The following is a 23,364-nucleotide window of genomic DNA, read 5'->3' on the forward strand; positions in this document are numbered from 1 at the left end:
AGAATTGTCGGCAAGAGCTCCGAGACAGAGCCAGGTGAAGGCCACTACCTGAGCACCACTGTCCTGGGGCAAGCCTATGTCCCAGGCCCAGCATGGCGCAGCACAGGCATGACTCCCTGTCTCTGCACCGTCCTCAGCACTCCTCAGGCACCTTCGTCACACGTAGGACAGTTGGGGCCGGGGGCGGGGGTGGGGGGGTGGGGAGCGTCTAGTTGAGGAAGGCTGGCCGCGTCCCCATGAAAGCATGACGGAGAGTGTAATCGACCAGGGTCCCAGTGCTGTCACTGCTCACTTCTCAGTAGCGGGACCTCAAGCTGGCCAGTGGATCTCCCTGAGCGCCGGTGTCCCCTTCTGTCGTACCGTCCTGATGACTGGAATAGCTAGGCAGGTGTGGGATTCGGAGGCCCAGGGTGGGGTGAGGCAGAGACTCGAATGTCCGCCGCGTGCAAGCAAGCTCAGGACTTGTTCGGGTCCTCCTCCCACTCTGAGGAAGCACACGGCAGAGGCAGCACGGCCCTGGGGATGCGAGAAAACCCAGTGACCTTGTCCAGGATCGAATCTGGCCTTCCTTGGCCGTTTCGGGAGAGAAGCTGTGAGAGCAAGTTCATTGTGAGGTCATGGAGTTGGGCAGGGCCAGGAGGGGGCAGGCAGGAGGGTCCGGGCGTCATCACATGGCCCGGAGGGATGAGGCACACCCAAGTGCAGCTGGGACCAGGCTGGCACTCTTGTGGGGGCAGTACTGACACATGTTCTCGCAAGGAAGTTATCCCGCCCTCTGGATTAGCATGTGGGTTCCAGAAGAGGCTGTCCGACGGCTCTGCAGGGCCAGCCCTCAGGAAGCCCCCTCTCTGAATGGCGAGGGTGCGTCGTATTGTCCCATTACCCTCCATTGACGGTGGGTGTGCCTCCAGACCAGGGGCGGGTGCTCCGAGATGGGGTCACGGAGAGAAGTGGGCCCACCCTTCCAGGAGCCTCAAGAGTGCCAAGTCAAAGCCTCTGCCCCAAGCGGCCAGGAGGCTGGAGCCTTGTCTCGTCTTGGCAGGGGGGCACTCCCTGAGCGGAGGAGGGAGGAACTGGATGGGGAAGGGCTGTTGTCTAAATCAGAATTTCCCTTCAACTCCTCAGCCCCGGGGCACGGAGAGGGCTGCCCCTTCGGGTTGACAGTTGAGAACCCCCGGCTCAGGGAGTTAAAGTGGCCTCCCCCAGCCTCTCAGCTGGGAAGGTCTGACTGTCAGGGCTCACCCCCTTTCCGGGGAGCCTCACCCTGTGTGAGGCCTCCTCCCAGGGCAAGGGCCAGCTCCAGCTGCTGGGCCAAGAATGGGGAACAGCTGGTGCCGGTCAGCTGCCTGGCCTTGCCTCTTCCCTCCCTCTCCCTTCCCATCTCCTGTCCCTCTGCCCTTCCCTGACTTTCCTGCGCTAGGACACAGAGTCCCTCTCCTCTGACTGGCTTTGCTCCATCCTGCTCTCTTTCTCTGCCACCAAGCAGTGTACGCCATCGAGGAGTGGAGGAGCCACGTGCTGTGTGGCCGCAGGCCACCCCTGCACCTCTCTGAGCTTCTGCTCCTTTACCTCTGAGACGAAGAGCGTTGTCAGATTAGATCGGTGCTTCCGTAGCCTCCGTCACTTTCGTTCCATCTACACTGTTTAAAGTGGTTCTTTAACGCACTTGGGTCTGCCATTGCTTCCCAATTTCACCTCATCCTAAATAATTATATCCACCGGCTCACCAGTGATCATTGTTCTAGTCCAAACACTTCACTGTGGAAATGCACAAGTTGGGCCCACAGACCACCTAATATCCTCCCTCTTCCACCAAATGTACAGGTATCAGCCTTCGGGAAGCTTAGACTGGGTTAATGGGAGGCTCTCCGAGGCCAGAGTTCCTCTGATTGGGGCCCGGTCGTTGGATATTCAGCTCTTGCCATACTGTGGGTCACGTGTATGCCCAGCGCTGGCTGTCCATCCACCTGTCCATCCGTCCATCCATCCATCCAATGAGCTTCGCTGAGCACCTGCTGCATACCAGGCCCTGGGCTAGGCTCTGGGAATCCATAACTGGAAAACAGCCCAGCTGATGGGGGAGAAAGATACAGAGACATACCCCTGGTCTGGTGTCACCAAGGTGGTACATGGAATGGAAGTGAGTGGCTGTGCTAGAGGAAACCAGCAAAGAGGGTCATGGTTGTCCCAGGTCTTGTTGATGAAGGGGACCAGGAATTCTGGGCTTTGGGACAGAGGCAAAGACACAGAGGTATGATCTTCAGAGTATGGTCCAGGATGCAGGGAGTAACGCCATGCGGAGGACACCGGATGGGGCTGAAGTAGTGAGAGGTGGCGGCCAGGCCAGGGAGGACCTTGGCTGACACCATTATAGGCAAGGTTGGTGGGTCACTTGACATCTGTCCCATGACATCTTTCCGGGCCCATGACATCTGTCCCTCTTGGGAATCTGAATGCTGGTAAAGGGGCCAGACCTCCAGCATCCCCTGGACCTCCAGGCTCTCTCTCCCACCAGGGAGGTCCCAAACTCGCTGGCCCTGGCCATGTCTTAGAATGCAGCCTCTGCTCTGCAGGCTGTAGGTAAGCCCTCCACCTCCCCCTGCCACCTCCAGCCCGCTGCCGCCCCTGCTGCCAGCACCGCTCTCCCCAGGGGATCTGAGCTGCAGATGTGCGTGGTGATTGAATCATTTCTGCACACCGCTGCTCACACAGCTCCCCTGGGGACCCCGCCACTTGCCTGTGCAAGCTGTCGGGAGATGTGCATGCTCGAGTGCATCTGTGCCAGCCCTTGAATGTGTATGTGTTCCTGCACTTGAGTGTGCAAAAAGTGCCTCTGGATGTGAGCGTGCACACACATCCACAAATGCCTCTTTCTGGGTACATGTGAGCTGAGTGCACCAGTTAACTTATTGGCCTCAAGTGTGAAAAATAAAAAATAAAACCTCCTGATGTTGGTATAGCTGATGTGGGCCCACGGCCCTAAGGAGCCACCTCTAGCTCCAGCACCCCACATTTCCACAGGGCAGCTAAGAGCAGCCTGTCCCCATTTCCAGGGAAGAGCCTGCCAAGGGCCATGATGCTGTCAAGGGGAGCCAGCCAGGTAGGCACTAGTCCCACTCGACCCATGTCTTCCTCTGTGCCCCCCTCTCTCCATCTCTGCCCCCTCCCCTGTCCTGCCATGAAGGGCATGGGACCAGGTGGTCCCTGGGATCCTTCTGGTACTCCACATTCTAGCTCAGAGCAGCCTTCTGCGTGGAAGGGCAGCTTTCTCTAAAAACGGCTTCTGTGCGAGGTTCCACCAAGAGTCAGCTCGGCCTGCTAGGCAGTGAGGCATGTGGAACAGGAGCTTGGCCCTTCCAGACTTCCTGGGTCAGAAGACCACACCGATTCAGGGGTCACTAGCAGAGAGCACATATGTGTGGCGTGAAGCCAAGCTGAGCCTCGGGGGTGAGGAGGCGTGCGTGTGCAATCTTAGGGTTCCCCGGACCAGGGGCTCTCCCTTGCAGAGTTTTCAGGGCTGCCTTGGGACAGGCTTTGCAGTTTCAAGTCCAGCATTCTACACTTTGCTGAGAGAAAGTGTTCCAAAGAGCTGGAGCTCCTGACACAGGAATCCTAAGATGTTGGAGTTTGAAAGGCCTTGTTTTCCACGCAGGGAAACTGAGGCCTGGAGAAAGGTATCACAGCGCAGTCCCCCCAGACTCCTAGGCTGACTACAGGCACATGGCTGCCCCGACCAGGAAGAGGAGTCAGAGGCCAGAGGGGGTTGGGGGCTTGATTGCTTGAGCCTGCTCCCCATTCGGAGACAGGCAGGCGGCTGGGCAGGACTGAGGCCCCGGGTGCACCCAGAGCCAGGCCATCAGCCGTCTCCAGCTGGGAGGGAGCCCGGCCACTGTGGGCACCGGAGTTGCAGCCACGGAGGATTTGTAACTACTTGTAAAAGGTTTATAAAGAAGCCGGAGGTCTGAGGAGGGAAGCAACAGCCAGGCCAAGCAACGCTCCCGCAGCGGAGAGCGACCTCTGCTGGCTGCTGGGCTTGCGCCGCGTCCCTGCGCTGCCAGCTTGCAGGAGACCTGTGGCCCCGGGAGGGCGGGGGGCGGGCCTTAAAAGTGGATGAGTTTGGACAGTTTGGACGGAACAAGAGGACCCCTCTTTGGGCCCAGCACGGTCTTTCTTCCAGGAAGAAAAACACATGAATCGTTAGAAAGGCAGAGGGTCCGAATCTCAGCTCAACTGCTTCCTGGGCCTGTGACCCTGGGCAAGTTGCTTCCCCTCTGTGAGCCTTTTAGGATTCAGTAAATTAGCAATGCACGGGAACTGGCCTGCTGCCTAAACAAGGCAGGTACAGGCACAAGGAAGATTCCAGACTGCCCCACAATGAGCTACCTCTCCTAACTCCTTTAGCCCACCCTTCCCGTCTCCGCACCCAGCACCCTAGCCTTCCAGGCCTTCACCCTTTTTCTGTGTGGCCTGGAACCGCCAGCCTCATCCATTGCTGCTGTTAATAATCAAAATTTCCCACCGATCTCGGCAGTTTAAGAATGTCACCTCACCTGTGAGTGTCTCCTTCATCAGCTGGACATTGTTCTTCTGTAGATTAAGACCTATAGGACACACAGTTGTCCCCGTGATCTGTGACACCTTTCCTTCTTTCCTGCTCGCTTCCTTGCCAGTGTTCCAGGCTCAGACCAGTGGGTACTGAGCAGACAGAAACAGCCTCTGGCTGCCTAGTGGGTCTGGCTTCCAGATGCCGGCATAGGGCTTCCCTGGGTGGGTCGAGTGCCCCCTCAGTCTCCAGAAACGATCTGTCAGCCATTCAACAAGCATTTATCAAGGTCCCACTAGGGCTCTGACCCTAGATGAAAATGCTGTGTCCATCCTGGGAAAAGTCTACGTAGGGATAGAGTCTTGTGAGGCCGCCTAATCCTCACTCACCATCCTGCTCTACAAATGGGAAATCCGAGACCTAGGAAGCCAGAGAAGTTTACTCAAAACCCTCTGTTTGGGGCCGGCACGTCCTCACTGGAGGAGGGCACTAAAGAGAGAGCCCCACAGAGCGGGTTTTCCAGCTCTCTGGGTACTTAGCTTCATCAACAGCGCCCCCTGCTGGCCAACTGGGCACCATGGTTTGTCCCTGACTCCAGGAGTCCTGGAGGAGTGAGTGCAGCATGGGACTCTATAGACTAAATTCAGGAGAAACTCAGCCCCTGCCGGGGGGTCCTCCAGGAGCAGCAAGGGGAGCGACGCTCTTCTCCCATGACAACTGCCTACCACATCGCAGCAATTCTCCAGTGGAGACCCCCAGCCCCTCCCCCACTAGCAGCACCAAAGTCTGGGTTGTAATGGGAAAGCCCGGATTCTAGAGCTGACCGCTGTTAAAACCTCTGAGCCTCACTTTCCTCATTTGTAAAGTGGGGATATAGTAACAATGTCTGTCCACGCCCAGTGCCTGGACCAGTGCCTGACTTACAGCAGGAGCTCGACAAACAGTCACCTACTAGGTCACGTGGAGTGAATACTGGCTTAGTAATCTCTCCGTGGCTCCTGGATCTGGCAGAGGACCCAGCACTGTATAGATACTGAAAAGTATTTACTGGGTGAGTGGGAAGCATGCATGGGTGGGCACGTGGAGACTAGAGGTATTTGGGTGGATGCGTGGATAGGTGGCTGGATAGACAGAAAGACGGACAGGCATTTAGGTGAATAAGCGATGGATGGAGAGGTTGGTAATCTGGGGGTGTAAACGTGATCGGTGGGGTGCATGGAGGGTTGTTGGAGGGTAGAAAAAGTGAATGTGGAGGACTCCCCCTCCCTTTCCCTTTTTGTGGGAGAGCTCTGAGGTTGAGGGAACCCAGAAAGCATTTCTCAAAAGTGCAAATGCCCAAATGACCCAGAAACTCCACTTCTAAGAATAGGCTCGCCAGATTAATTCACATGTGGATGATGTGGCCAGTATAAAAGGTGATCTCGCAGGCCCGTCTGCACTATGGATTTGGGGACAGCTCCAGGCTTCATCACTCGGTCTGGAGCATGAGCCCTCTGAGCAGAAGGGCGGCCAAGGCCTCTGACCTTGGGGCAGTGCCTGGCAGGGGTGAACATTCAGAATTTGGTTGGGTAAGTGATTCATCTGTGCCTAGAAATACTGGGCCACTATTAAAAACTGAAAAGGCTCTTTATAGGACGCCTAGGTGACTCAGTCGGTTAAGCGTCTACCTTCAGCTCAAGTCATCATCCCAGGTTCTTGGGATTGAGTCCCCACATCAAGGTCCCTGCTTAGTGGGGAGCCTGCTTCTCCCTCTGCCTGCCTTTCTCTCTCTCTCTGTCTCTGACAAATAAGTAAATAAATAAAATCTTTTTTAAAAAGGCTCTCTGTATCTTGATGTGGAATAAACATTGAGATACGATTCAGAGGAGAAAAGCAAGGTCCAAGTAGTTTGTATTAGAATGCTATCACTTTATGTGTTTTCTTCTTAAGGGGTGGCAGGGAATAGTACCCATATATCTTTGCTTCTCTGTGCCCCTCAGGAGACCTGTTACCCTGGTCCTACCAGGAAGACCATCTGGGAGCTTACGGACAGAGCCAGAACATCATTGGACTTTGATTTTTGAACCATGCATGCCTTTCTTTCTTTCTTTTTTTTTTTAAGATTTTATTTATTTATTTGACCGACGGGGATCATAAGTAGGCAGAGAGAGAGGAGGAAGCAGGCTCCCTGCTGAGCAGAGAGCCTGATGCTGGGCTCAATCCCAGGATCCTGGGATCATGACCTGAGCCAAAGGCAGAGGTTTTTAACCCACTGAGCCACCCAGGCACCCCATGAGCTGTCTTTTCAATACAGATGGAATGATAGGAAGTGCTTGGAAGGAGCTGTGTAGTAAAGTGCTCCTTCGAAGTACAGCCAGGCCTTTCTTCCCAAGGTTAGGCCCCGGCATGTTCTGCTGGGAGTTCCCTCAGCCAGGGGGTCTCGTGCAGGGGACAGAGAGTCAGGACATGGAAGCAGACAGGCTCCTACGGGCCATGGGGACTTGGGTGATCTCAGATCTCAGACCTTTGTTTCCTTGTCTATAAAATGGAAATGATTCTAGTCTTACAGAAGAGTAAAGGAGAGGATGCAGGGCCCCAGCGTGCGGGAGGTGTCTGGTAAATGGGACCTTTGGTGACACCGCAGGAGCTGAGGGGACTTCCGGGGGGGGGGGTGCCGCAGGAACTGAGGGGAACTTCTGAGGGGCAGTGCCATGGGAGAGCGAAGAAGGCCGAGAGCCAGGGGCCTCTGTCCAGCACCCTATGTCTGTCACTTGAAATGCCCACTGGGTTGTGGGAAAGCAAACCCAGTGGCCATGGGCAGATTTCTGTATTGGCCCAAAGACCTGGGTCACTGAGTACTGGGTAGACTCTCCAGCTCTCTCTCTTTCTCTCTCTTTCTCCCGATCTCTGCCATTGCCATTGTGGCCTCTCTGGAGAGGCCCAGGGACTCTGGGGACTTTCTGGAGTGAGGGGGCTTCCTCCACCTAGCTTCCCCCGCCGGAAGGAAGTCACATTCATGTTGGAGTTCCCGAGGCCCACAGCTATTCAGGAAGTGAGCCTGGTGGCCGTGACGTCTGTGGGCCCTGCCCTCTGAGCCACAAGCTGGCGGCCAGAGCCCTAGTTCCTGGCCTGGGCTCTCATCCTGGCTCCCTGTGCCACCGTGGATGACTCCCATCCCCTTCTGAGCCTCAGTCTCCTTGTCTTGGAAAGGGGGTGGCACGGACGCCCACCCTACTTGCCCAGGAAGGCAAAGGGAGGAATGGAATCGGGTTCACAGCATGAAGAACTCGAAAGCATGGCGGTCTGAGGTGGGGGACCGTGGTACCCGTGGCAGGTCGCTGCTCTTACACCACACACGCAGTGAGGGCCATGTGGGTTGACCCCTCCACGTGGGTGCACACACACTTGCACACACACAGAGCCACGTCAGGTAAGCTAAGCCCTGAACTGGGAATCCGAAGATGGGGTTGCCATCCCCATCAGCCCCCCAACACACTCACAGGTGTGTAGAAATGAGTGTGCCCGAGTGTGCTGTTCCGTGTCCCGTGGTGGACATGCGTACTCCGGGCTGATGTGAGTCACCCACAGAGAACACCCAGGAGCACCTCCCACCCCCAGCCCAGACGGGCTTCCTCTTGGGCCAGGCAGCTGTGGCTGAAGTTCCTCCCTCCAGCACAGGGCTGGCTAGGACAGAGGCCACAACTGCTCCCAAAGGGGCCTAATACCTGCTGGGAGCCACTGGGCCCAGCATGTCTGTCTGTGTTGGGGCTGCAGGGTGGCTGTGAGGTTGTCGGGTCTGGTGCGACCCCAGTGACACATGCCCTCTTCTGTTTTCACAGGCTGGACAACGTTCATGGCTCTCGGGTAGAACCCAGTGAAACGGCCAGAATGAATTCTATGGACAGGCACATCCAACAGACCAATGACCGACTACAGTGCATCAAGCAGGTGGGTGTGTGGCCTGCGCTCACGCCTCTTCCCTGCCCAGCCTGGCATAGCTAGCGAGGGCAGGGCTGGTAAGACAGGCAGAGCAGGAGGGGTGCTGGCCTGCACTGTGGAGCTGGGCCTCTTGGGTGCTGGGTGGCGGTGATGGCAGGCCAGGGCTGACTGCCCGGGGTCTCTCTGACCACCCTGAGGTCTCTTGTCACCCACACTGACATTGCACACCAGGGTTCATGTGCCAGCTCCACACGGTCCCTTTCCTCCCTGCCTCTTCCCTCCCCTCCCCTCCCGTCCCTTTCTCTTCCCAGCTGTGTGATTTGGGGCCAGCGTCATGCCCTCTCTGGGCTCTGCTGTGCCATCTGGGCTGCTGTGAAGATGTAGTAAAGTACTTAGTCTCCTTCCTAGACCGAAGCTCCCCACCCCTCTGCTTCTGTGGTTCTCTATAAAGAAACAGAAAAGGAAAACTTTGGAGAAATTAGATCACACTACAGAAAAGGAAACAGAGGCACAGAGAAGAGAAGGGGGTCGGCTGAGGTCACACAGCCCAGCTTCACTCATGCTAGGAGGGCCTCATCCCTGAGCACAGCAAGCTCCCTCATCCGCCCATGCTCACGCAGCGTTCTAGAGGAGATCTTCCCACAAGCGTCCTCTCCAGATTGTTTAGAGTGGGGCAGGTTCCAGGTGGGCTCAGAGCCCCCACCCCCCACTCAGAGCCTGGTTCAGCCAAAGCTGACGGGCGCCCCCCAGTGTTGACCAGGAGTGGCGTACCACCCTCTGGGCGCAGCCCCCTTGGCAGCCCTGCATGGAGGTGTTTGTGCAGACTCTAGAGTGTTACCGTACTCCAGGAGCGAGCGAGATGGTAGAAGGGGCTGAGCTTTGACATCAGAGAGACCGGGCCCAAATCCTCACTCTTCCACATGCCCACAGTGTCATCTCAGGCCTATCCCTTTGTTTCTCTAAGCCTCAGTTTCCCCACCCATCCGATGGGTCCAGACCGTCATGGGGTGGCAGGGGCTATTATCCTCAGTGTCTCAGCATAGGGGGAGGCAGGCACTGGGGTGAGGCCCTTAGCTTAGGCAGCTTAACAGGACATGGGTCCCAGCATGGGCCACTGGCCTCAGGACTCCTGGGGAGGCAGTGCTCCCAGCCCCACCACCCCCGCAGCCGGCCCTCCCAGGGCCCAGTGGAGCTGAGGCCAGTCCCCAAGTACTGGGCGTGTGTCCTCTCATAAATATCAAGCAGAGCTCTCTCGGAAGCCCAGGCGGGGTCAGAGGAGAGGAAATTGAAGAAGACCGGTTATAGATTGAACCCAGCCCAAACAGCTCCCCCAAACGCCAACAACGCCTCTGCTCATGGTCACAGAGTAGAAGCCAGACGGTGCCCTCCTTCCAACTCTGCACTCGCCTCCTCCTTGGGGCTCTGCAGGGCTCTCTCCCAGCTCAGCCTGTGGCCCAGTTTCTCCCAGCCCTGAGGGGCCGCTGTCAGTGGCCTCCACCCCCAACAGCACAGTCCCACCACCCAGCATGAGCCCCTCCTTGCACTGGGCACGGGCTCCTCCTGAGACCTGCTCACGAGCTGACCTTTCTCCCGTGGCTGGCTTTGCGTCCCCAGGAATCAGGGCACACTTTCCCCCCTCCGAGTGTGGCCCCCAGGGCTCAGATTGACCCATCAGCAAGTCCAAGCCCCCATTCCGCCACTTGCTAACTACCCGACCCTGATTAAGCCGCCACAGTACCCCACTCGCGAGGTCTGGAGAATGACATCAGAAGGGACACCCAGCCGGTGTGTGCCAGGGCAGCTGGAAGGCCAGGGATCCCCTCAGCTGCCCTCCCCGGCTGGCCAGCCCACACATGTGTATACACACGCACACACGCGCACACACACTCCCAGAGCTCTGCACTGGGGCCAGACCCTGCTGCGTTTGTGAGGGTGAGCAGACTGTGCAGATGACTCCCAGGGCCATCCAGAGCTCCCGACGCCCCCACATCCACCTCCACACCTCCGGTCAGACACAGCTCGGCCCTTAACGTCTGTCTGCTCCGTGGCTGCTCCAGAGGGCAGCGCGTCTGGCTGAAGACTGTTGATCCTCAGACGTCCCCTGTCCTAATCAGAAGAGAAAGGCGAGCAGGTCTGCATGCTCTGAGGATGACAGATGCGTTGGCTGGGCCTTGCTCTGGCTAGTGGGCCTATGGCTCCCATCAGGGGCTTTGCAGCCTCAGACTCCCTGCCTCACTTCTAAGCACAACCTCCCCCACACACACACCCCACCCATTCCATCCTGATTCTCTCCGTTGCTCACCCTGGCCATCCCCCAAGCACTTCACTGCCTCTCTTCCCTCCAAGCTGCCTTTCCCCTGTCTCAGCCCCAAGGACTGGGAGAACCAGTGCCTTCTCTACAGTGGGCCCACTCAGAGGTCACAGACACATCTGGGCTGCACACACAAATTGGCTAATTCCTGCGCAACAGCCTGCCCCAGCCTCACGGCCCTTCTGAGCAACTGCACTGCCCATCTCTGAGCCCCACTGCTTCCTGGGCACCCAGCTGCCTCACCCACCCTGCTCTTTCTCCTTTGGGCCCTCGGCCCTGTGGGGCACATATCAGACCTGCCAGGCTTAGTTCCTCAGGGGCAGAGAACGTGCTGTATCCATCTCAAAGTCAGCAGATCCTAATACAGCACCCAGGCCATGGCCCACAGAGGTTGAGGAGGATCAGGGGAGAGGTGAACTGATGGATGGATACCTAAAGGAATGAGCGGAAGGGTGGACGGATGGACATAGGGATGGGTAGTTCGGCAGGTAGGTATAGATGATGGATGGATACACGGATGGATGAATGGAGGGACAGGAGGTTGGACAACTTCTGGATGGATAGACAGATAGGTAGGCAGATGAATGGATAGATGGGAAATGAATAAAGTAGTGAATGGTTGAATGGGTAGATGGACAAGGGGATGGTTGGATGGATAGACCGATTCATTTTTGGAAGGATGGACAGGTTGTTTGGATCACAGATGGTCTAATCAGTAGATGCATTCATCACTTGGTCTGCGTAGTCAGTCCAAGAGGTCTAGGCTTTGGTGTCCCGTAATCCTGCCCCCAACAGACCCAGTGGCCAGTGAATATAGCCCAGATCATCTCAGAAACCATGGAGACAGGCAGTCGGTCTGGTGGGAATTGAGGCATTGGTATCCAGGAACGGCCACACCCAGGGAGGCTTCTGCCTATGATTCAGATCTGTGCTCCCATCCCCAGATCAAGCTGGCCACACTCCCCCCGCCCCAGCTGGCCAAGCTCCCCCATAAGCTGGCCACGCTCCGCCCCCCCCCAGCCCTGGTTGCTCCACGAGCCACTAGGGACCTGTCCTGCAGCGGCCAGGTTGCCGGCCTACACCATGGATAGACTCTTTTGGACAGTGAACGGGTCACCAACTGTTTCTGTGCGGACCTGGCCTTGGGCCAGTCTTGAGGGTTCCAGAGGGGGACAGGGCACTACTTCTACCCTCCAGAAGCTCCTAGGAGAGAAGAAACTGGACAGAGGTCAGAGCAGTAGCCGTCTCTACGGGGCCCCGACTCTCTCATGGGGATGTCATGATTTAAATTGTTCCCGAGCCGTGGGGCAACCCTGCAGGCTATGGGCACCCCGTTTCACCAGTGAGGGGTCTGACACTCAGGAGCACACCCAGCATTGTGGAGCTCAGTGGCCGAGGTGGGGTTTGAGCTGGGTCATCCGTTTCTGTGCAGGCAGTGACCTCATAGTCGAAACGGGAAACAGAAGCCCTTAGAGGGGCGGGGGCGTGGCTGAGGCCACAGAGCTGCTGAGCAGCAGCCACTGAACGGGACACCCGTGTCCATTTTATCAGCGAGTCACACCCACCAGTCTGAAGGCCACATGAGGTGGAGAAACTTGAAGGTGGGCCGGCCACAATACGGAAGACGGTGTGCTCCGGGGGCCAGAACAAAACCGGGCCCCGGAGACTGGCCTCAGAAGCCACTTGTGAGCCCAGAGCTCCAAAGGGGGTGCCAGGAGTGAGGGTGCTACGGGCAGGCCGCTCTGAGAGCAGCATGTGGTGGCTGCTGACCCAGCTAATTGGGTGTGACATCAGGTAAATAAACGGAATAACTCAGTTAGCCAGGGGAGGCTGCCAGGCAAGGAATGAGCCGATTTGCATGGCTTTCCATGTGGAGCAGGGATGCCCCCTGCCCCCGACCCTGCGCTTCGTGGCCTCAGAAGGGGTCCACGTTAGAGAGCGGGCACAGAAGGCAGAGGGGAGAAGTCCCCACTGCCCTCTCAAAGGGCCCCGTCCTCCATGCGGAGGCTGCTCCCATCTCCTTTGCGTCAAGGGCAGGGAGCTCTGCCTTTGCAGAGAGAGCCTGTGTGAGCCAGGGCTGAGGGCTGCCGAGTGCAGCTGTGCTTCCAGGGGAGACTCCGGGAGCCAGAGTCAGGGCCAAGGGCAGCCCCACGTGGGAACACCCCACGCGCCAGGCGCCGTGCCAGGGGCCGCATGAGCCTCATCTTGTCTAAGCCTCCCCAGCCCCGTGACAGAGGGCTGCGCTGCTGCTTGCTTGTCCTCTTGCTCGCCTCCACCGCTCCCTCCCCTAGGGGCACCATGTTCTAATTCATTTCACTGTCTTCCATCCATTTTTAAATCTTTCTTACACGAACCGTGTCGTAGGAATAGTCATGAAGCCCTGCACAAACGAAAGAAAACTTCCCACCACTAAGCCATGATCCGTCATCCCCCTTTTACAGATGGGATGACTGAGTTTCAGGAACGTGAAGGGACTGTCCTAGGTCGGCAGCTAGCAGGAGGCGAAGGCAGAGGGAGCCCCTGGGGCCCTGCCCCACAGGGGCTCCCACTGTACGTGCCATTCTTTCCCAATTCTGGGACCTGGTGGCTGCTATGACCCCAACCCCGCCCCCGCCCAGCCTCCTTGTCTTGAAGACAGGCTCGAGCTGCAGTTTGGAATAGAGTGCCCACCCCAAGGGAAGCTACTGTTCCTGTCTCTCCCAGCACCAAGGCAACAGGGGCCTTAGAAGTTCCCACCATCCCCTTCGCAGCTGGCTTGTGCTCTGACCCTTATATCACACCCTAGATGTCTCTCTGGAGGACCGATTCCTGGAATTCTAGCTCTGCCCCTGCGCTGCTGTGTGATCCTGAGCGAGTCACTCATCCCCTGGGCTAAGGCTAGGCTCAGCAGGGCCTGGGAACACCTGGACAGGTGGTAGAGAATGAAGCTACCCCACCCCCACCCCCGCTCCCCCGGCTGCGCTGTGACTTGGGTCCAATGCAGGATCCAGAGGCCTTGGCACCAAGATTCAGTCTCTGCCGACTCAGGTCCCCTGACTGCGAGGGGCTTGAGCTCAGGCATGGACCCCTCCTGACAAGACGAGCAGACTGGGCCTGGAAATCTGGTTTGGGGAAGCTAAGCCACGTATGCCATACCTTAGTGTGAGGATATCCTGGGCACAGCGTGCTTGCACTTCAATTCCCAGGCTGGCTGTGGCCCAAAGACCTCTCTCTAAGCCGCCTGACCCTGCCCTGTTTGGCCATGGCTGAGCTCCCTCTGCAGTCAGAGCTGGTGGACGCCCAGACCAGGGCTGCGCTAGTGGTAGTGGTTAGTGGGAGAGGCATCAAGAAGGAATTTCTAGGGCTAGCCTGCCCTGACTCGAGGACAGCCAGCCCGCAAGCATGGGGGCCACAGGCCACCCTCCTGAACCCTGCAGAGTTCACCTGCCCCCACAGCCAGCATCCAGAAAACACTTGAATATTATTGTCTTTCTCTAGACCTTGGTGTTACTATCTTTGCAATGGGGTTACTAATCCACATCTTGCAGGGATTGGGTGGGATGGATGCATGGGAAAAGTGAATGACCGGTTGTTCGAGAAGGTTTTTTCATCCTGGCACCAGCACCCCCCCTTCACGTTTCATCCCCAGGGAGTCCTGGGGTCTTCGCCACCCCAGACCCACGTGCCACCCCCGCTGGCCTTGTTGCTGGGGCTTCATGCTGCCTCCTTCCCTCTCCCACAGCACTTACAGAACCCTGCCAACTTCCACAATGCCGCCACGGAGCTGCTGGACTGGTGTGGAGACCCGCGAGCCTTCCAGCGGCCCTTTGAGCAGAGCCTGATGGGCTGTTTGACGGTGAGTCTGCATCCGACCCCCCCACCCCTGCCAACCTGCACTGGTGCCAGGGGAAGATGCCTGAGGGGCTCACGTGCCTGTTCAGGTGTTGGAGAGGACCCAGACAACAGGATGAGAGATAGAAAGACACCAGTGCTGGAGGGGACAGCCCTTCTGGGAGCGCCCCCCAGCGTGCACCTTCAGGGAAACCATTCTGATGGGGAGACACAACCCTCGGGATAGTGTGGGCTCCCCACACTGGATAGGAAAGCACCAGGCCCACGTGGGGGGAGTACCAGGTCTGATGAGGGTGGATGTTGCACCCGAAGTGAAGCAGAGTCGTGGAGGGTTTGTAGCCCCCCTTTTATCCAGTCCTTCATTCATCCAGCTGGGCAAACATCTTTAGAGCTCTTTCTATAGTCATCTGTCCTTCCGTCCTGCTATCCATTCACAGAAGCATTTATTGAGCTCCTCTTACAGCCATCCATCTATCCAAATAAACACTGATTGATCCCTCATTTGTCACATCTGGTCTCCTCTGCTAAGTCCTAGGGAACCACAGAATAAGACTTTGCCCAGCCCGAGTCCCTCTAGCGGGGGAGCCCCACATGGAAAGAGAGGGCCAAGAAAGTTGTGTGCAAGGAGAAAGCAGCAGCGGGCAGGGAAGCGTCGGCGGCCCGGGAGGTGGGGCGGCTGGCTGGAAACTGAGGCAGGGAGCCCCAGACCCCTCTGCCGGAGTTCCCAAGCAGCCAGGCAGAGTGAGCACGTTCTAGGCACTGGGAACAGCATGTGCAAAGGACCAGATGGACCACAGAGCCCAGAGAGCTGAAGTTCACTCAGCTCAGTGAGGACCTAGGACACAGGCTGGGCAGAGGCCAGACCCGGAGCTTGCCGCCGGACAGCTGCCTGGAAAGAGCTCACGGCTTGTGAACAACCCCAGCCACGTGAGCTTGAGGGAGGCTTGGTGGCCAGCGAGGGCAGCTGCTCGGAAGGCCCTGAGTCAGCTTTGAAGAGAACATGGGTGAACAGATGGCCACAGAGCCTCGCTGCCCCAAGACTGGGGAGGAAAGGCCGAGGCGGATGCCGGGCCGGGAAGGAGCAATAGGTAAAACGGGGGTGCCACGTTCTCTGAGAAGCTCCAGAGAGGAGGGCGGCGAAAGGCCCTAGCACAGCCCTGGCCTGGAGCAAGTGGAGAGTGACATGGTCGTGGGCCATCCTTTCCAGGCACCCCTTGTGCCCGCGACGGAGCTGGGCCCACGACACACCTTCTCACCGAGTCCTCACACTCCGTGAGGCCAGCCCCGCCATCATCCCCATTTTCTAAAGGAAACTGAGGCTTGCTGAGATGGCTCTCCAGGGTCACACAGCCAAGACCCCACTGCCTCTAGAGAAAATGCTCCTGGCCCATAGGGATGTCAGCCAGGTGTGCAGCCGAGACCCTCAGCACTCCCGCGGTGGAGGCCGATGCCTCTGGCTCCCTTGGAACCACCAGGCCAAATCAGGCGGCCATCTGCACTCCGCCACCCTCCTCATCCTCCGCACTCCCCCACCCTCCTCATCCTCCAGCCCCCTGGGCTCCCCTCCCTCTACCAGCTCCTGTAATCCTCTTTGCAGGGATCCTGGTTCAGGCTGAGCCCTGCGGGCAGGGACAGATGTTACCGGAGGCCTCCCCCGTTTCCATCCCAGCTGCTGGCAGCCATAAGTGAAATGAAGTAGGAGGTGGCGGCCACCTCAAGGTGCTGACAGACTGGCTGCCACAGCCTCCCAGCACCCTGCCCAAGCCTGGCCCTGCCTGGGAGGTAGGGATTCAGAGCTGCATCAGGTGATGGCCCTGAGCAGGCCGGGTGGGCCTGGGGGCACGAGATGAGCAGTGACTGGCCCTGCTCCAGCCCCATCACTCATTTATTCAGTTGACAAGCATTCACCGAGGCCCTGTGCTCACCAGAGGCAGAGCAGCAAGCGCAGCGGACCTCTCTCAACAGCATATGTTCCCGGGGAGGATGGGGGAGGCAGACCCTAAACACTAAAGGAGTAAATAGGGACATAGGCCAGCGCCCCATGAGAGGGATTGGGGTGCTGCTCAGGAGAAGCCTCCTGAGGGAGGTGACCCCCCAGCTGAGACCAGAATGGCAAGAAGGAGTCAGCCAGGAGAGGGGAGGGTGCTCTGGGCAGAGGGAACCACCAGTGCAAAGGCCCCAGGAACTGATTTGTTCAAGGAACAGAAAGGCATCTTGGGACACTGGGTAGCTCGGTCAGGGAAGCGTTGTCCTTGGCTCAGGTCCTGATCTCAGGGCTCATGAAATCAGGCCCCTACATGGGGTTCCGTGCTCGGAGGGAGTCTGCTTGGATAGTCTCTTTTCTCTGCCCCTTCCCCCACGCACATGCACTCTCTGTCTCTCGAAAAAATAAATAAATCTTGAAAGGAAGAGAGGAAGAAGGAAGGAAGGAAGGCAGGAAGGAAAGGAAGAAAGAGAGAGAAGACAAGAAGGAAGGGAGGAAGGGGGGAAGAAAGAAAGTCTCAGATGACTGGAGCGCAGGAGAGGGAAAGGACGCAAGATGAGGTTAAAGAGGGAAGCAGAACCAAGGCAACACAGGACCTGCCGGCTGAGGGAGAGGAGCTCAGATATTATTTGAAGGGTGGTTGGGGGCCTTGAAGGATATTAAGCAGGTGAGCGATAGGCTATGGTTTATGTGAGGATAGGAGTTCTTTTTTTTTTTTTTTAAGATTTTATTTATTTATTTGACTGACAGAGATCACAAGTAGGTGGAGAGACAGGCAGAGTGAGAGAGAGAGGGAAGCAGGCTCCCTGTTGAGCAGAGAGCCCGATGTGGGACTCGATCCCAGGACCCTGAGATCATGACCTGAGCTGAAGGCAGCGGCTTAACCCACTGAGCCACCCAGGCACCCCGAGGATAGGAGTTCTGAGGGGAGCATCCTAGGAGGATAGGCTAGAGGGATTTTTGGAGGTCTTCCTGGAGGAGGGAGCCCAGGGAGGAGCCTATAGGATCTAACTAGACAGCAAGGAGGCCTTGGCTTCCTGGACTAGGACAATGGTGTGACAAAGGCACAGTGCCAGCTGCTCTGGGCCTCTCTTCATTGCAAGACAGTTTACGCTTGCTTGAATGGTGGGCTTTAACCCGCACCTCTCTAGTCTGCTGCTTAACCAGTAAGGGGTTTGGTTCTCCTGCCACAGTGGCAGAGATGTTGAGTTTGACTGTCCCTTGGAACTCCGTAGAACCAGCAGCAGGAAAGTGCAGGGAATGGGGAGGTCAGAGCAGACCCCTTGGTACCCAAGGCACTGTCCTGGGCCCTGTGTCCGCACATCCTTATGAAGACCCTGCAGACCAGGCAGGGAGGGAATTGTCACTTCTCCTTAATGAACAAGGCCACTGAGAAAGGGGGAGTAGCTCGCTACAGTCCTAGGCTGGTACTACCGACGCCCAGGGCCCTGATGCTGGTTCCACGTCCTCAGCTGTGCCCCTTGGAAAGGAAGGGGATGCGGGAGGTCAGACATCCTGAGGGGCCTAAGCAGGGCAAAGCCACCAAGCTCCCCCCAACACACGCACCCATCCCCATCCAGGTGGCAGGTCGAAGCATTCCAGGTGGCAGCAGTCCCCTGGGTGACCCCTGGGAACAAACTCCTCGGACTCCGGCTTACTTGGAGGTTAGAAATTAAAAGCCACTTAGCCTCAAGCAGAAAAAGGGCACTTTTTTGTCATCCTGGGGCTGGGCCCTGGGGTGAAGAGCCACTGGCACTCCCCTGCCCCACGTTCCCCTTCGGACCCTCTGACCCCACAATGCAGAAGTGTGGGAGTCCTGAGTCCCCTCCCCAGGGGTGAGGGCTGTGAGCCCTGGTCACCACTTGCTCCTCAGACCAGGTTTTTGCTGATGAGCCGGCGACTCGCCTCCCGGACCCTCCCTTAGCAGCAGGACTGAGCCCCATGCCTGAGGAGCCCCTCAAAATCAGGCCTTTCTGAATTCACTCCTTCTTCCTCCCCCGAGGTGGAGCATGCTGGATATGCTCAAGGAACAGAAAGGAGGAGGCCAGAGAACAGCAGAAGGGGAGACAGGGAGGAGAGGAGGTGGCAGAGAGGAACAGAGGCCAGCCAGCCTAACTGCAGTGCCCTCCCTTCTCTCCAGGGAGAGCTTCCTCACAGCAGCAGAGAAATCACTCCTGCAGCTATCAGGCTATGTTCACAGCTAGCGTTCATTGAGCTTTGTGACTGGTCCTGACTCTCATCCTCACAGGGAGGGCATTTCACAGATGGGGAAACTGAGGCCCAGAGAGGCTAAGTCACTTGGGTGAGGTAGAACAGCTAGTAAGTGGCACATGCAGAACCCCATCTCGTGCCTGACTCCGCGGCAGCCCCAGCAGCAGCCCCAAATACATGCACATCCTGCACCGAGAGGGGTGGCAGAGTGGGGAGAGGGCTCTGCCTTGGGGAGCTTCTGTTAGAGCCGGGAGACAGAACTGGGACACATGGAATTATCAGAAGCCACTGCACCTGCCGTGGCAGTAGAGGATGTCCCTGCACTTACACAGAGAAGGAACCTGAAACTTAGAGACATTAAGTAACTTGCCTTAGGTTGCACAGTACAGGGGGGGAGCAGAATTGGAGTACCCCTTGGCATGCCTCCAGTTTCCCTGACTCCCTCAGAAGATGTCAGAGTCCAGCCCCGTGCCTGGAACAGAAATCCCTTCTCTGGCATCCCCCAGACAGCTTGTCCTGCCTTGTAGCCAGGAGGCTCACCACTTTTCAAGGCAGCACACTCCGGGCTTCGGTTTCCCTCTCTGGCACTATGGGCTGGACTCCCTGACCTGTAGGTACCCCAGGGACCTCAGGGGCTAGGTCTCAGAGCACCCTGAGCTGGCTGGGCCTGAGCAGCCAGCAGAGGGCAGCAGCACGGCTGCCTCTCCCCTCTGGTCTTTCCGGAGGAGGGGTCTTCCAGCCCACCTGCACACAGGACCCTCACTGGGGGTGCTGTGCCCACTGAGGGGGGAGCAGGCCTCTGAAACACAACTGTCTACTCACCTAACCCCACCTCCCCACCACTGTCAGTCAGACCCACCTCACGGGACTTTCCAGCGGGGTCCTCGGGCTGGGGTGGATCTCAGGCCAAGGGGTGGATCTCAGGCCTCTAGAGCCTCGGGATCCAGCTTAGCCACACTGTGTTGTGCTGCCTTCAGTAAGGCTCTGCCCTCTCTGGGCTTAATGAAAGGGGGTTGTTGCCAGTGACCCTTCTGAACGGTAGAGCTCAGGGGATTTGGTGACAAGTGGACATTCCCAGGCCTGCAGGACAGCCCTATACCAGCACCAGGCCTCTCTTGCTCAGTTCAGCTAGTTATTTGGTTGTGTGTGTGTGTGTGTGTGTGTGTGTGTGTGTGTGTGTGTGTGTTTTAAACCAGAGCAACAGGATTAGCCAGTATTGGCCAAACAGAGGGACCTTTGCCTTTCTGCCCTCAACACAGGGCCTGAGGCTTCTCCCTTCATTTGGGAGTTATGTCCTTAACCCTTTATGGGCTGAAAAAGAGAAACTGTCATGGAAAGAGCCCAGACGTTGCAGCCTGCCTGCCTGAGATCACATCCAGGCTCTATCATGGACAAGACTCGTAACCTTTGTCTCATACAGTACTCTGTTTCCTCCTGTATAAAACAAGAGATAATGATACCACCTCGTGGAGCTGCTGTGAGAATTTGGCACTTCACTGCTCACAAAGCTTTCATTTAACCCTCCTACCAGGGAGCCAGCACTCTCATGACGCTATTTGCCTCCGTCAACATTTCCCACCAACAGCAGCCTCACTGATGCACTAGTCCAAACAAATTGTCTATGCTCACTCATATCCATTCCAAGGTTCTGCCAAAGAAAAGGCCACAAGAGTCATCATCTAAGCTGAAGTGACTCTTCTGGGCCTACTGGGGTGAGTCCCAGCTCTGCCCAATCTTGGGGACCTGCCTTAACCTGCCTGCCTCACCTGCCTCACTTGCTAAAGGGACAGTGCCAGTCTCCAGACCCAAAATGTCCAACGGGCCACAGAGAGCCAGTGACCTTGGTTTTTCTGCCTGGACAGTGAAATGAACAGTTACCCTGTTTACCCTGCAGTTACCCAGTTTACCCTGCCCAGAGGTGGCCCAGAGCCTCTGGACCCGGGGGTGTATGTAGAGGCAGGGGCAAATAGAGCCTGTGGAAAAGAGGCTTGGAGGAACAGGGGAGCTCTGCGTCAGGGGTTTCTGTTTGCAGCAGAGAAGCTGAACAAACATTCAAACCTGAGACGTCCCTTTTCCTTCCTGCCCTGGGTGTTCCTAGGAGGTATGAGGGGGGCAGCACCCCATTCCAGAGGCCATGGTGGTCCTGGGAAGAGGGCATCCCATGGCTCCTGCCTGGTTCAACACACACACTCTGTCCAGGTCTTAAGTGTTCATACTTTTTTTAAATGACAGGATTGGCCTAGATTAGTACTTTTCCCATCCTTTTGTATCCCTAGAGCCCTTGTAACGAACCCTTAAATATAAAGCAAAAAGCAAAAAAAAAAAAAAAAAAACTCTCATGGTTACAGGGGCCGGGCCAAACCCCATGGCAGCCTGAGGCCCTCTGAGGCCCTCCGAGCGCTTCTGGAGCAGGTGGTCTCTAGGGGCTCTCTGACGGAGTCTTCCCTCAAGCTCCCACATCTGGGAGCACTCCTCTCCCACTCAACCATAGCGGCTCCAGCTGCTTGCTGCACTGACTCTGTTTTCCAAGGTCCTTCCTTCTTCATAAGGAAACCTAATTTTGCTGCCATTAATAAGGGAGGCGGGCAGGAGGGAGTAGGTCTGGCTGTGGCAGGACACCTGGGCAGGGGCAGGAAGGAGTGCAGCCTGTGGAGTTATTTGCGGGGCTCCCAAGAGCACCCCACCCCACACTGCCCCAGGGGACTGACAGCGCTCCCCGCCCCTCACCTCTCCCCCTTCTGGCCCATACTTCAGAGGTTCTCAAGGAGAAGGGAGGGACTCCAAATACACAGCTGTTAGCAAGCTTCCATCGACACTCCAATGGAAGCCTCCCGTGTGCTGAGCAGGTGCCCCATGTTGGAGACAGACCCCAGGCTGTGCATGAGGGCCCTGTGGTCTCTGGGCCTGAGAGGCAGCAGGGTGCCTGGCACAGAGTGCAGCACTGAGAAGCATGGACATGTCCACCTGGAGAAGCCTTAGCAGTCTGTCCGGCAGCTCCACACTGCAGCTCGTTGGAGCCATGTCCTAAATCCCTGCTTCTCCCCAGGCACACGTTTTGACTCAGGAGGGGCCAGTGCCGCTGGGTGGGGACCATGCCTGGAATGGTGAGGGCAGCGAGCACCCACGAAGGTGGGTGCAGGAGCTCGGGGAGGGAATGTGAGAGGTGCTAGGTGTGGGAGACTTCCGGGCTGGGACTTAGAAGGGAGTTTGGGAAGCTGCCCCAGGGGAAGGAGGGAACAGAGGCCTGGCCTGTAGCCATCCAAAACACGGTGGTACAGCACCTTCTGGAATGTGGCCAGATGGAGTCCTTGAAAGCCACAGGGCCTGGACTTTGGGGTTAGGCTCACGGGAAGACTAGAAACCCCTGAGGGCAGGGGTCTGGATCCCAGGGCCTGGCAAGGAGGAAGAGCTTTATGGAGCAACTGAGTGAGGCAGAGTTTGAGTCCCAGCTCTGCCTGATGTTGGGGACCTGCCTTAGCCTAGCCTGCCCGCCTCAGCTGCCTTGCCTGCTAGATGGACACATGTACCACTCTGGGCTCGGAGGCCTGGCACTGGCAGTGACTCACCCCGCCCTTCCTCTCTCTCTTGGCTGGCAGGTGGTCAGTCGAGTGGCAGCTCAGCAAGGGTTTGACCTGGACCTCGGTTACAGACTGCTGGCGGTGTGTGCTGCGAACCGAGACAAGTTCACTCCCAAGTCTGCGGGTAGGTGACTGCTGGGGGTTCCATAGGGGTCATGGGGAGGTGGGAGCGTGACTGGATTTGAACCCGGGGCTACGCGCCGCCTCTGTCTGCTGGTGCCTTGGTTCATCCAGGTGTGGTGTGAGCCTCCAAGAAGCAGCGGTTTGTCCACCAAGCTGGGCAGCCCGCGACTGAGGCTTGTCCCTCCTCTCAGGCAGTGTGTTCTTACCTGCGGGGGTGCCTCGGGGCCAGCGAAGGACCCATGCACACCTTGAACGACCCAAAGCGAAGGACCCAAGCACACCCAAGGTTCAAGAGTGACATGCATCACCGTAATGACCCCTGGGTGTAAGCCCTGTGATCATCCCCATTTGACAGATGAGGGAACCAAGGCTCAGAGAAACTGAGGATGTTTCTCCAGGTCACACAGCTGGAAAGCGGCAGAGCTGGGGTTCGAGCCCAGGCCTATATACCAGAATGGGCATTCTTAGCCCTGTATTCACTCAAAACATCTGTATTTAAAATAAAATCCAAAATACAAGTGGATTGGTACATGCAGGTTTCTAAAAGCATAGTATTCTCTGCATAATATTCTCCGTCGCCACTCTGTCATTGCCTGGGACCTCTTACTTCCAGGTTAAACCAAGGCCACAGAAGGTGCTGGCAGCCTTCTGTGGCTGAGGGCTTTAAGCACACCAAAGATACAGTTTTACATTTCCCATCGTCCTCATTATCTTCCTTAAGCTAAGGGCCTGGCGTAAGCTTTCACTCCCACAGACCTGGGACAGCCCCGCCCTGTCACTTTCTGACCGTGTAGCCTCTGAGCCTCAGTTTACCTCCTTGGGAAGGCAGGAATGACAATGAGCCTTACCCTGCAAGGGTCACGGT

The 23,364-nt window shown here is 57.2% G+C and overlaps 1 protein-coding gene across 9 annotated transcripts in view; it reads left to right on the forward strand.

Moving 5' to 3' along the window:
* ZMIZ1 (zinc finger MIZ-type containing 1) overlaps positions 1-23,364 on the forward strand; it is a 232,718-nt gene that overhangs the window by 114,775 nt on the left and 94,579 nt on the right. For all 9 annotated transcript variants that reach the window (XM_082719536.1, XM_082719559.1, XM_082719547.1 and 6 more), the window contains 3 exons: positions 8,362-8,470; positions 14,494-14,607; positions 22,395-22,500. In XM_082719536.1, coding sequence (XP_082575662.1) covers positions 8,411-8,470; positions 14,494-14,607; positions 22,395-22,500 — 280 coding nt within the window. In that variant the 5' untranslated portion in view covers positions 8,362-8,410. The remainder of the gene's footprint in view (positions 1-8,361; positions 8,471-14,493; positions 14,608-22,394; positions 22,501-23,364) is intronic.

Source organism: Mustela nivalis, assembly GCF_964662115.1.
Source record: "Mustela nivalis genome assembly, chromosome: 2".
Taxonomy (NCBI): Eukaryota; Metazoa; Chordata; class Mammalia; order Carnivora; family Mustelidae; genus Mustela; species Mustela nivalis.